The 13038-nt window shown below is 41.1% G+C and overlaps 1 protein-coding gene across 5 annotated transcripts in view; it reads left to right on the top strand.

The window, feature by feature from the left end:
* The window catches only part of cep164 (centrosomal protein 164), a 214155-nt gene that overhangs the window by 96664 nt on the left and 104453 nt on the right, over window positions 1–13038 (top strand). For 4 of the 5 annotated variants that reach the window (XM_080214802.1, XM_080214801.1, XM_080214804.1 and 1 more), the window contains 2 exons: window positions 9776–9886; window positions 11289–11801. In XM_080214802.1, coding sequence (XP_080070928.1) covers window positions 9776–9886; window positions 11289–11801 — 624 coding nt within the window. The remainder of the gene's footprint in view (window positions 1–9775; window positions 9887–11288; window positions 11802–13038) is intronic. The other variant, XM_080214805.1, reaches the window with a different exon arrangement.

A 13038-nucleotide genomic window follows, 5' to 3' on the forward strand; every position in this document is an offset into this window, starting at 1 on the left:
TCTTGGGTTCATGTTGCATTATCTGTAACCCCCACGATTTGCCTGGGCTTGCAAAATCCCACTAACTGTCCTGGCTGGAGACAATTCGCACCTCTTTATCCCCTGCTTAACCCTATCTCCACCTGTAAAGACTTGATTACCTGTTAAGACTCAAATTCCAACCATAATCTTGTAATTTGTGTCTATATGTGCCCTGTTTGTGAAACAAATCCTACATTCATCTGATGAAGCGGCAGTGCTTCAAGAGCTCAGTGCTACCAAATAAATCTGTTGGACTTTAACCTGGTGATATGAGACTACTTACTGCATCAGAGAAATGCCTGTCTCCCTGGCCAGAATCTATGCTGTTACGAAAAGTGCCACCCACATACACGCATCTTGGAGCAGCTGTACTGAAAATGATAGGAGATGTGCCTAATATTGTTACATCTCTCCCCAAATTCAAATTTGTTCTTAAAATTTACCTCCCTGACGATAAATTTAGCGAGCTTCCCTTCGCCTACACTCTTCTCTGGCCTGATTGTGCCGGTCCCTGAAGAATTTAGCTATGTTACATAAATACATGTTTGTTGAGATGACATTGAGGAAACCATGCAACCAACTGTGTATTCTTCACCTCCAGCCAGAATCTCAAATGCCCCTCTTGGAATGGTGCTGGTCCTGGTTGTTTCCAATGAGGTTCTTTGGGACACAAAAATGGCTCCAGTCGGTAGCAGTATGGAGTGTCCAAGAGAGCTGAGAGTTTAGAATGTGAGGAACTGAGTGAAATTAATTAAGGCAACTCAAGCGTTGCTAAGCAGGGTGTAGGCCACTTATAACCAATGCAATGTCCAGACACTTGTGTAAATCGGACAAGTCTGATTGAAGTCACTCTGTGGAATTTGCACGTTCTCACTGTGTCTACATTGGTTTCCTCTGGGTGCTCCGGTTTCCTCCCACACTCCAAAGAGGTGCAGGTTAGGTGGATTGGTCATGCTAAATTGCCCTTTAGTTTCAGCGGGACTAGCTAGGGTAAATGCATGGGGTCATGAGAACAGGGCCTGGGTGGGATTGTGGTCAGTGCAGACTCAATGGGTTGAATGGCCTCATTCTGCACTGTGGGGATTCTATGAAGTCATGTCCAGTAACATGAGCATTTTTAATTGGTTTGTTTGGACAGAATTACTGGTTTATCCAGATAAGCCACCCACATGTTTGTGGCTGAGCTTTCCGGCTTTCCGGGAGTTGATGAGGTTCAGCAAAATGCCATGTCATCGATCGATTTAAGGAAGATGGGGTGAGATTTGTTATGTAAAGTTAGATTGAAAAGAAATGGTACGTGGAGAGTGGCTTGTTGTTCCATTGGTCATCAGCGCTCCTAATCAATCATCATTCATTTGACAAAGATTCATTTCGGTTACGTTGTTGAGATATATACTGAGTGCAGTCATAGCCCCAGAATAATAGAAATGTCGAAATGAGGCTTGAGAGACTTTGGAATCAGCGAGGATTAATTCTCAGCGGATCTTTTATTTTAATACGTAGCATAATACATTAACCCTTTGAGAAGAGTTTCTGTCAGTAGAAATCTCCCTGACACTGAAAAATACTTCATTTTGTCCCATTTATGGCAAACAGATGAATCAGTTCTATACAATCAGTCCACCATGAGCAGACTGCACTGTATGCTATTGAACCTCATAATTCTAGAAGTGGTTGACCACTGTGATTTCTGTACAAGACCTCAAATTTCTGAGAGAGAAAGAAATAATTTCATATTTGAGATGCTGGAAGAGCAGGAAACTTTATAGGTCAACAAGAACACGTGTGATGGCTATGCTAATCTTGCTGTGGAATTGGTTATGGGCAGTAAAACTAGGGATAATCTGAAGATTTTGGTGGGTGAAGAAAGGGGAACCGTCAGTACAATATTGTTTATTTCGGCTTTGGGACTTTGACTTGAGTTCCTTGTGTCGACTCTTTTCAAGAAGGTTCCTTCGGAATTCCATCTACTGGTGGGATCATTAGCTTCTCCAGACAAGCCAGGGTACTGGGGGGATGGAAGGGAGGGGGTGTGGGTTTGTCGGGGGGAGCAGTGTGAACATTGATCCATTGCTCCTCAAGAGTGTTCAATCCACAAACTCAGCGGAGGCCTATCTGTAATCATCACAGCAGGACTGGGGAAAAAACTGCTTGGTTTAGACAATTTGCATTTACTAAATAAATAGTAGAATATTGGAGTACTTAAAACTGGAGTTAACAAAGGCACAGTAAAAGGTGGGCAAAAATAAATTCAGAGGTGATGTTACAGAGTTGGAAGTAAATAGTCTTTAAGAACATGTGATCTGAACAATCTGTGTTAAATTAGCACTTTTCATGTTACTGTGTTCCAAAGTATTTCTCAATCAATCAATAATTTTTGAAGCATGCTCAGATCTCTTAAAATAAGCGCGTCAGTTTGCACATAGCAAGACCTAAAAACATCAAATGAAATAAATGTGCAAATAATCCGTTAGAAAAGCAGATGAGGGGGAAATGTTAGTCACAACACTAGAGGAACTCTTTGAAATACTGACGTGATAAAATAGATGGAACCTCAGTTTAATATTTTAATTTGAAGATGGCAATAACACCAGTGCAGCATTCCCTCAGTACGATACTGCATTCTCATGACAGGCTAGGTTACATGCTGAGGAGATTCTGCGGTCCTATGGAATGGCTTGAATCCTAACCTTCTAGTGTGGAACAGTTGTTATTTCCAGTGATTCTCTAATGTCTTTCTACACCTGGTCTTAACTCAGCATCATGCAATTGTCAATCTCTTCTTGGCTTTAAGTCCTATGTTCAGAAAACCTTGCAGAGGTGTTCAAAGTTCAGAATTGTTTCTATTTGGAATTGAAACCCCCTTTAAAGCATTTAATCCTGCTTTCTTTTAGTCATTTTGGAAATACACTAACCTAAAGACTAAAAGGCGTAATGACATTCATGTGCAGCAAGTCTGAATCTCATTCTTGAAGCTCCACATCTTAACCCAATTACGTCGAGTGTAAATTCAACTCAATTTATTGTCAATATATTGTAAGCTCATTATATTGAGTTTTACTAGGTTTCTAACCACAATGGCAGGCAAGGATTAGCCTGTGTACAGTGTAATTAGGATTGCTCATTTAAGTTGTTATCTACAAATTCATTGTCCTACAATTTCACTAAGGAGGTTGGTTAGAGCCCAGAATGTATGTTGGAATGTTGGGGGGGTTGTTGCTTGGGCTGGTGGGGGTGGGGAGACAAGTGATAGAGGAAGAAGGTAGCAGGGAGGAAGAGAAGGAATTGGGTAAAGATCTGTTATCTCATAGTTCAATTGTGCTGTCTTTAAAAAAAAATGGCTTGATGCACTGCACATCTTTGACTTTTGAAAATTCTAATGGGAAATTGCCTTGCAAGAAATCATGATACATTTGAGAGACCATCAGCATTCCTAAATATGTAAATTAGCATAGAAATGAGCATCTAATATTCAAAGGGATTGCCATCGCAATTCTGAAACCGACTTCTGTGATTGAGTCTGTAAATTTGTACCAGTGAGAATCTTGTACCAGCGAGAATCTCATGTTATTTAAATTGCTTTCCTATAGAAAAGGGCAGCTGGTGAGAAGTGAGAAACAAAACAGCATTTGGTATGGTTACTGATGGGATGTAGTATTTAGTCAGATTCCAGTGTTCAGTGGACAGTAATGTGTGATTTAAGATACCAGTCTAATAAAGGCATTCAAATGATGTAAACAAGAGCAAAACCTAAATTGTTTAACTGTAATTTGAATCAGAGATGTGTTTGGTTTTTTTTTGAACAGGCACTGTGAGTTTATTGGAACTGACTTGTTCTTTTTCCTTCCACTGAAGGTGGCTGTCATGGCAATACCAGTGCCCAATTGTGCACGGTGTTGGATATCAAAAAACACACACACCAAAGAACTAATGATTATAACTGAAATATTTTATGTTTACCATATGATCCATCTACAATTGATTACCAAATATTAATTTTGGGAGCGATCACATGGTAATAATGTTATTAAGGCATTCAGAATAACCTTGCAAAGCGTGAAACTTTAATCCGTTCATGATTGTCAGTCACTTGAATTCTGAGATAATATGAATAACAATAGTTTACAGGGGCTCGGTTTTGTGTCCTTTGCTGGCAGCAGCTGTATTTTCTCTGAGTCTTTTTAATCTCCCTACTCTTTTATGTTCTGAACACATTGGTCCATGTTGCAATATCATTCCACGCTCATTAATGGCACACTTACCCAAGCAACCATTCTACAGATTTAGTTCTGGAAGGAAATGTAAGCAGACTATTCAGTTATTGAGAAGAAAATCACTATTGAATTAACTCCTGTCCTTGCGGTTGCACTTTCCAGCAAATGGTTTTTTTGATGTCAGAATAAAGACCTTAAACACACACTTTCACCAACCATGCAGTACTGCCTTTGGTCAAAAAACAACAGCATTTGTATAGCGCCTTTCACATGGGCACACTGAGACAGGAGATTTTTGAGTTGATTTAGTATTGTCACGTGTATTAGGATACAGTGAAAATTATTGTTTCTTGCATGCTATACAGACAAGGCACATTGTTCATAAAGAAGGAAAGCAGAGGGTGCAGAATGTAGTGTGGGTGTAGCTAGGGTGCAGAGAAATATCAACTTAGTGCGGGGTGGGTCCGTTCAGAAGTCTGATGGCAGCAGGAAAGAAGCTGTTCTTGAGTCAGTTGGTACGTGACCTCCACTTTTGCATCTTTTTCCTGACAGCAGAAGATGGAAGAGAATATCCTTAATTACTCTGGCTGCTTTTCTGAGGCAGCTGGAAATATAGACAGAGTCAATGGATGGGAGACTGGTTTGCGTGATGGACTAGGCTTCATTCACAACCCTTTGTAGTCTCTTGTGATTTTGGACAAAGCAGGAGCCATACCAAGCTGTGATACAACCAAAAAGAATGCCTTCTGTACTGCATCTGTAAAAGTTGGTGCAATGGAAGTGGAAATTTGTGCTTTATGATGGCAAGGATATGGAGTCAAAGGTTCAGCATGGGTTCAGATAGGACACTGAGGATATGAACCATAGTCTGACACAGTGGCCAGAGGGTGGACTGGAATTGATGACAAGGCAACAGAATTTGTGACAAATGCTGAAGGCAGCGTTTTTGGTGTTCCGAATGGTTCACTGGGGGAAATTGTGGCTCACGCACATCTGGATATTTGACAAGTAGGGCACAGAATCGGTGAAGGGTTTGAGAGAAGTGGTGGTGATGTAGAAATTAATGTTTCTCCTGATGATTTCATGTCATAGAATCCCGAGTGCAGAAGAAGGCCATGCGGCCCATCAAGCCTGCACTGACAACAATGCTACCAGAGCCGTATCCTGCAACTCCAAGTATTTACCCTTCTAATCCCCCTGACACTAAGGGGCAATTTAGCATGGCCATCCACCTAACTCGCACATCTTGGTCTGTGGGAGGAAACCGGAGCACCCGGAGGAAACCCACACAGACAAGGGGAGAAAGTGCAAACTCTACACAGATAGTGACCCAGGCTAGGAATTGAACCAAGGTCCCTGGCACTTCGAGGCAGTAGTGCTAACCACTGTGCCAACGTGCTGCCCTTTCTTCAAGCAGTAGGAGCCAAGAATGCGTTCTTGATGGACTCCGGTGAGAAGATTCTCTGGGTACGATTGGATAAGTAAAAGTGGAACCCAGTAAGGATAGACCCAGTAACAACAGACAACAAAAATGCACATTCACACATACATACAATTGATAGTCACCAGTATATTCCTTTCAATATGCCTAGTTTTCCATTTCCCCACACACAATTTGTGGAAGGTCACATGAAGTCAGAAAATTCTCCAGCTGAGCAGTGTGCATTTGAAGAATGATACCAAAGTAGATGTGTTATTCTGTGTATTATCTAGAAACAACAAAAATATTTATCTATATTTATGCTGACTGCTAAAGTAGAATTAAGCTTGTGAAGCCACTAACCACGTCTTCAATTTTCAGCATTTTCTTGATAATTGAGGCATCTATGTAGATACTTGTAATACCACTTTACTATTCACAGGGTTAAAGATTATATCTCCAGTATATTCTCCAGCTGTGGTATAGATGAAGTACCACCCCTGCTGGCAGAACGAATCGGGTAGCAGTAATTAGATTTTCCCCTCTGGGATTCACAAAAAGCAACACCAAATTAATTCCTAGTTGCTTGAACAGTTTAGTAATTATCTGAGGTGTGTGAGTATGAAAGAAAAGGGAACAAGTGCAGCAATTTCCTTTACCATCAGTGTTATTTAAATGTATTTACTTGCTGGTTTAGATCCATGCAAGTATTTCTAAGTGTAGTCAGTGACAGCATCTACCATTCTTTCAAGCATCTTCCATATTTGATGTTTTTCAGTGAAACAGAAAACGGGAGTGCTAGAAAGGGAGGAAACAACTATCCTCTCAAGGTCTTTTTTTAATAGCAGATTTCTGTTCGAATGAAATTGGATAAATTGAGGCACACAATCACCTTTCCTTGGATTGCATATGTGAAGTTCTTAACCAGTATCAAAACAATAGCAGCAGAGGGTGCAGCCAAGATTGGGACACTGGCTGAGGTCCATACCACATTTCACCTGCTCCATTCTTAATGTAGTGAATTCAAGTGAACAAAGAAGAAATGAACAGAGTAGGATATATCAAAAAGCTGCATTTGGATTTACTGATCACTATTGCACAGAATTGCATAAAGTGTACAGGGAAGCACAGGCCATTTGTCCTAACTGGTCCTTGCCAGAGTTCCTCCCGTCACTCTTTATCTTTTCATCAATAAACTAGGCTTGTACTCATTAGAGTTTAGAAGAATGAGGGGAGATCTTATTGAGACGTATAAGATGATGAATGGGATGGATAGGATAGAGGTGGAGAGACTCTTCCCGCTCAGAAAGGACAGTAGGACTAGGAGGCACAGCCTCAAGATAAGGGGGGGGCGGTTTAGAACGGAGTTGAGGAGGAACTTCTTCACTCAAAGGGTGGTGAATCTCTGGAATTCTCTGCCCGTTGAAGTGGTGGAGGCTACCTCGCTAAATATTTTTAAGACGCGGGTTGATGGGTTTTTGATAAGCGAGGGGATTAAGGGTTATGGGGAGAGGGCGGGAATGTGGAACTGAGCCACGACAGATCAACCATGATCTTATTGAATGGCAGGGCAGGCTCGAAGGGCCAGATGGCCTACTCCTGCTCCTATTTCTTATGTTCTTATCATATCCTTCTATTCCTCTCTCCCTGACGTGCTTGTCTAACTTCCCTTAAATGTATCTCTGCATTTGCCTAAACTGCATCCCAGTTTCGCATTCTAACCACTTGCTGGTTAGAGGGGTTTCTCCTGAATTCCCTCTTGAATTTATTGGTGACTACATCACATATAAGGCACAGAGTATTATTAGTCACCCCCCATAAGTGCAAGCATCTTCTCTACATCTGCCTTCCTGTCTCTAAGTCAGAAAGTAAACTAGTTTCAGGCACCTTTATAGGATGAGGAAAAAAACTGGTGTTGCACACAAGGAGTCCATACCAAGTATCACTTATAGGTCAAGTGAGGAGAACTACTTTATAAAATGCGGTTCATCAGAACTTCTGCCTGTTAAACAGTGACCTTTTTACTCCAATGACCAATGATGTTCAATCTCTGTGTGTAGTTCCAGCATTGTATTTTTATACACGATCACTCTGGCCAAAAGTGTTTCTTGACTTGTCAGAAGAGGTATGACAATTTTATAGAGAAAGATAAGTGAAATTCCATTGCATTATGTATTCCTTTGTCTAAACAAAATAAATTGGAAGAAAAACTATGCTTATCATGATCAATCGCCATATTTTCTAAAACTACATTAACTGTGACTGGCAATTCATTATTACAAGAGCTATAAAAAGCTAGCCATCAGCTTGCACATTTATTTATCTTTATATCTTTAGCATTTGCTGAGCAATTCAATAATGAGGTGATTATTTTTTCACCCACTTCTCCAATAACCAAAAACAAAGCCCAGAACTGGATCCGACTAACTAAAGTATAACTAAAAATGTGGCCTTCAAGAGATCCCTTATTATTACATAGCAAGCAGGTTAATGGAAGCTCCCACTGTTCTTTCTGTGCATCATAATCCAGATGACAGGTGTTGCAGTTTCATAGCAAAGGCAATGCTTACAGTATCCCTTTGAATTTTAGTTTACACAGCTATTGCCCAGGGTTCACCCCTTGCAGGCAAATTAAAGATGAAACTTTCCATGGTGCAACCTGCGTTTTGTTCTCCTTGTTCCTTGCATGCTCAGGAGTATAAAATGCAATTCAAAAATAAATTTACTTATTTTCCCAAATTATCAGTTATTTTTCATGAATTTTCAGAGATCCGCAGGAGTTGGGGGTAGGGTGTTAGCGTGGATAGAGGATTGGCTGTCAAATAGGAGGCAGAGAGTGGGGGTCAACGGGTGCTATTCGGATTGGCGGATGGTGACTAGTGGAGTGCCCCAGGGGTCGGTGCTGGGGCCTCAGCTATTTACCATTTATATAGATGACCTGGAGGAGGGAACCGAGTGTAGGGTGTCGAAATTTGCGGATGACACCAAGATTGGGGGAACGGCAAATTGTGCGGAGGGTGTGGAGAGTCTGCAGAAGGATCTAGATAGGCTGGGCGAATGGGCCAGGAAGTGGCAAATGGAATTTAATGTTGGCAAGTGTGAGGTGGTCCACTTTGGAAGGAAGAATGGTAGGAAGGACTATTACTTACGTGGCGAAAAACTGCAGCAAGCGACGGTGCAGAGGGACCTCGGGGTCCTTGTGCATGAGTCGCAAAAACCCAGCTTGCAGGTGCAGCAGGTGGTCAGGAAGGCATATGGGATGCTGGCCTTCATAGCGAAGGGGTTTGAATATAAAAGTAGGGAGGTCTTGCTGCAGCTGTATAGGGCATTGGTGAGGCCGCAGCTGGAGTACTGTGTGCGGTTTTGGGCGCCGCACCTGCGCAAAGATATTTTGGCCTTGGAGGGAGTGCAGAGGAGGTTTACTAGGCTGATACCGGAGTTGAGGGGGTTGAGCTATGAGGAGAGGCTGAATGAACTAGGCTTGTACTCGTTGGAGTTTAGAAGAATGAGGGGAGATCTCATTGAGACGTATAAGATGATGAATGGGATGGATAGGATAGAGGTGGAGAGACTCTTCCCGCTCAAAAAAGACAGTAGGACTAGGGGGCACAGCCTCAAGATAAAGGGGGGGCGTTTTAGAACGGAGTTGAGGAAGAACTTCTGCACTCAAAGGGTGGTGAATCTCTGGAATTCTCTACCCGTTGAAGTGGTGGAGGCTGCCTCGCTAAATATTTTCAAGAAGTGGGTTGATGAGTTTTTGATAAGAGAAGGGGATTAAGGGTTATGGGGAGAGGGCGGGAAAGTGGAACTGAGCCACGACAGGTCAGCCATGATCTTATTGAATGGCGGGGCAGGCTCAAAGGGCCAGATGGCCTACTCCTGCTCCTATTTCTTATGTTCTTATGTTTTCTGAAATTGGTAAGTACATTAGTAATTGAGGTAAATGTCGGTTTTGGTTTATGATTGTTTAAGGGTTTGTGGCAGATGCAAAACAAAATCAAAGAAGCGAGACAAAAGGGTTCAGAAGCAGAGATCAGATTGGCACTGATCTGGAGTTGACTGTACATTGACTTTTCACTGTTCATTGGTGTCATGACTGGCTATTTCCTTAAATATCCAGGAAAGCGCAGAGATCGATGAGGATGCAGATCATGATCATGTTGATGAAGGGACTGAACCTGAGCTTCAAAACCTCCCAGGGTCTGATGAAGAAGCAGGAAGTCAGAAAGAGGTGATTTTTGATTAGCTGTGTGACATCATAAGACTGATGTCACTGAACTTTTGTAGTGTAACCTTCCCATCTCTCTCCCCACCTCCCTCCCCTCAACCCTACCACAACCACTGACTACCCCTTCTCCCTCTGTTAATAGTAGAATCCGCCCTTTAGTGCTTTTCTTGTAGACATGTTAGTGACTGTGTACATAAAATCAGTGAAACTTGTTTCCAGATTTGTGGAAAAACTGAACTGCCGCACCAAATTCCGGCTGGCTGGCTGGCTGACCAGTGTTGTACTCCAAAACTTAGGAAGTGCTGTTCTTTCTGCAATCTGTAGGTTATGGTCAGAAGCAGATACTATCTTCTAGATTGAGTTTATTATATCAAAGGTAACAAGCCACAAACTCTTAGCCAGGTCAGTTGTATTTAACTACTCAACACATTGTGAGTCTTCTTCGATCCATTGAAGAAACTAGTAATTCATTCATTCAAAAAAAACTTGATTGGATTGCTTTTCAATTCCATCGGTTTTTCAAAAACAACTTGTATGTTGAAGTTCATTATTTGTTTTAAGCAGGCGACATACTCCAACCTGTTTAAATGATTTAATCTTTCCATCGGTAATCTATTCCATGTGTGAGAACCATTTACATTACGTAGGAAAAGGATGCTTAATTTTATACTGGTGTATGATATGCCCTCCCCCAACACCTGCCCACTACCCCTCCCAAAAAAGAATCCTGATTTATATTCAGCACCATTTAAAAGTGGCTGGAGAGTCAGTACCTCTCATCGTTGTTTGACTTATACTTCCAGCCTCTGAATTGTGAGATGTGTTGTGCTCAATATCAATCCAGCACTGATCGCACTCTTCATACTGGCCTGCAGAAAACCAGTTACTGTGTTTGTATACATCCTGAGGTTGCTTATGGTTTTTGTTTCCCTTGATGTTTAACTGAGTTCGGCTGCAAGGTATGTTGCCCACCGAAGCTTGGTGAAATATCATCCATCGTTTTTAACAAAGATAAACACGTTACCTCTTATTTTGAAGTTGCTCCACACAAGACATCAGTCACACTTGGGATGTGTTTGGCCATTTGTGCTGAGGGTATGCCACAAGGGAAAGGGTGTAAGATAAAGTAATGGCTCATCTTGCGTAACAAATGCAGCTCCTATTGTGAAGTGCTATCAGTAGTCAGGTGTTGAACAAAAAATGATTCATGTAATACTGTTAAAGTTTATGGAATTTTTATATTTTATTAATCCTAAAGCAATGTTGATTACAATTATTGAAAGAGTAATTATGTTTTAGTTCAATGCAAGTAACAAAGTAGTAACAAATAGGTTGGCATTGGCTGCTAAGTAAAACTTACTGACCTGTTCTTTTTGATGATTTACAACTTGCAAATGCGAAAAAGGTGTCGTTTGAGCAAAGCCAGGAAAGAAGTGAGCCTGGAAGAAGTGAACCTGGAAGTGTGCTTGACACGGAAAGTCGAGATGTGCAGCCCCCAACCCCAAATAAATTAAACCCTGACAAAGAAGCTGATGATGACATTGACTCTGTTGATGAAAAATCAGGAGTCCGAGATAAAAGTGGGAGTGACGCAGAAGGTGATGTTGTTCTAATGAGAGCTGAACAACCAGGTCACCAGGGGAGTGCAGCAGCGACTGACGAAGAGGAAAATGAACAAATTGGAACTGGAGACAGTAGATGTGACTCTGTGGACAATATATCAAAACAGTCTCCAGTTAAAGATAAAGAATTAAAGTCAGAGCATCAGAATGGGGGTGATCCCAAATCACGATGTTTTACTGTGAATGCAAGTATAGATCGAGAAATTAATAGAGGCAACAAACCAAATGAAGCGGACACAAAAGAATCTGTAATGCCTAGCTGTAATCCAGATGAGTTGGGAAACCCACCTCAAAAGGTACGATGCATAACTAATGTACCATTCCATCCTGTTCACTGCCCCAATGTTTTTGGGAGGGACTCGTATCCTGTTGGGGGGTACTGTTAACATGCAGGTTCTTCTGAACAATTCCTTCTGTGCTTGAACAACTCCACCTTACTTCCCCTTACTGAAATAATTTGTTTACTGACTGGTGGAGTTGCAAAAACAAAATTATTTCCAAGCAGGGTAAAACCTAATTTGGAAATAAACGATTTGCTTGTTATTATACTGTTAGAGACTGTTAATGTTGAAAAAGAAATCAGAATGCTCATGATTCCTTAACGGAACTACACCACGAGATTTCATGTTTTAATACAAAATGAGCTTTATTGCATAGAAAGATAATTAAACTAAGCAAGTGCTATTGGTTCAGAAATGTAGCTAATAACTATGTAATCTATGAATCCAACTTTACTTCTACTCCCCCAAATGTTCGCTTATACATTGCAAGAATCTTGAAAACTCATTCACCTTTTCTGGGACTAATCCAAAGGTATGCCACAGCCCTCCAGAATTTGCTTTATTTCTCCTCAGTATCTCAGTTTTCTCCAAGGTACAAGATTTATGGAGATCCTTCCATTAGATTTTGGCTAAGCAACTCTTGCAGCTTTTCCTTAAAGACCTCATGACTATAGATTCCTCAGCTTTGTCCGGCCTGCCAGCAGATCTACAACTACCTTTTCATAGCCGTCCAAATTAACTCTGCTGACTGCTTTCTGCCACAAGGCTCTATGAGGACCACTATAAATGTAATATTCCACCTTCAAATTGGACAAATCTTCCAGTTTCTTTTCCCCTCACAAATTCCAAACCGAATTAAGCTCAATGTGGTGAACAATAAAGTTTTCTCTGGTTACTGTGCTGGTTGAAATGAAATATATCTCCTCCTGTTGTCCCAACTCAGCGAAATGTCCAAATCTGCAACTTCCTTCTGTGCAAAAAAAAAGCTACATTAAACAAAAGCATCTTATAAACCCCACAGCCTAAGTCTGTAACAACATGGCATACTTTGGGATGGTTCAAACAGAAATGCAAATTAATTACCTTTTACCTTTAAACTCAAAGTCAGACCCATATGAATAATTTATTTCTTTAATAGATAAGCTGCCGACATCATTGCTTTTAGTTTCTTTATCTGGGAACTACATGAACAGTTCAAATGTTTTATTGAGACAAGGGCAGACCTTCTAGCTCCATTACAAACAATCATTCA

The sequence above is a fragment of the Carcharhinus amblyrhynchos genome, chromosome 29 (assembly GCF_965287045.1).
Source record: "Carcharhinus amblyrhynchos chromosome 29, sCarAmb.v2.hapA, whole genome shotgun sequence".
Lineage (NCBI taxonomy): Eukaryota > Metazoa > Chordata > Chondrichthyes > Carcharhiniformes > Carcharhinidae > Carcharhinus > Carcharhinus amblyrhynchos.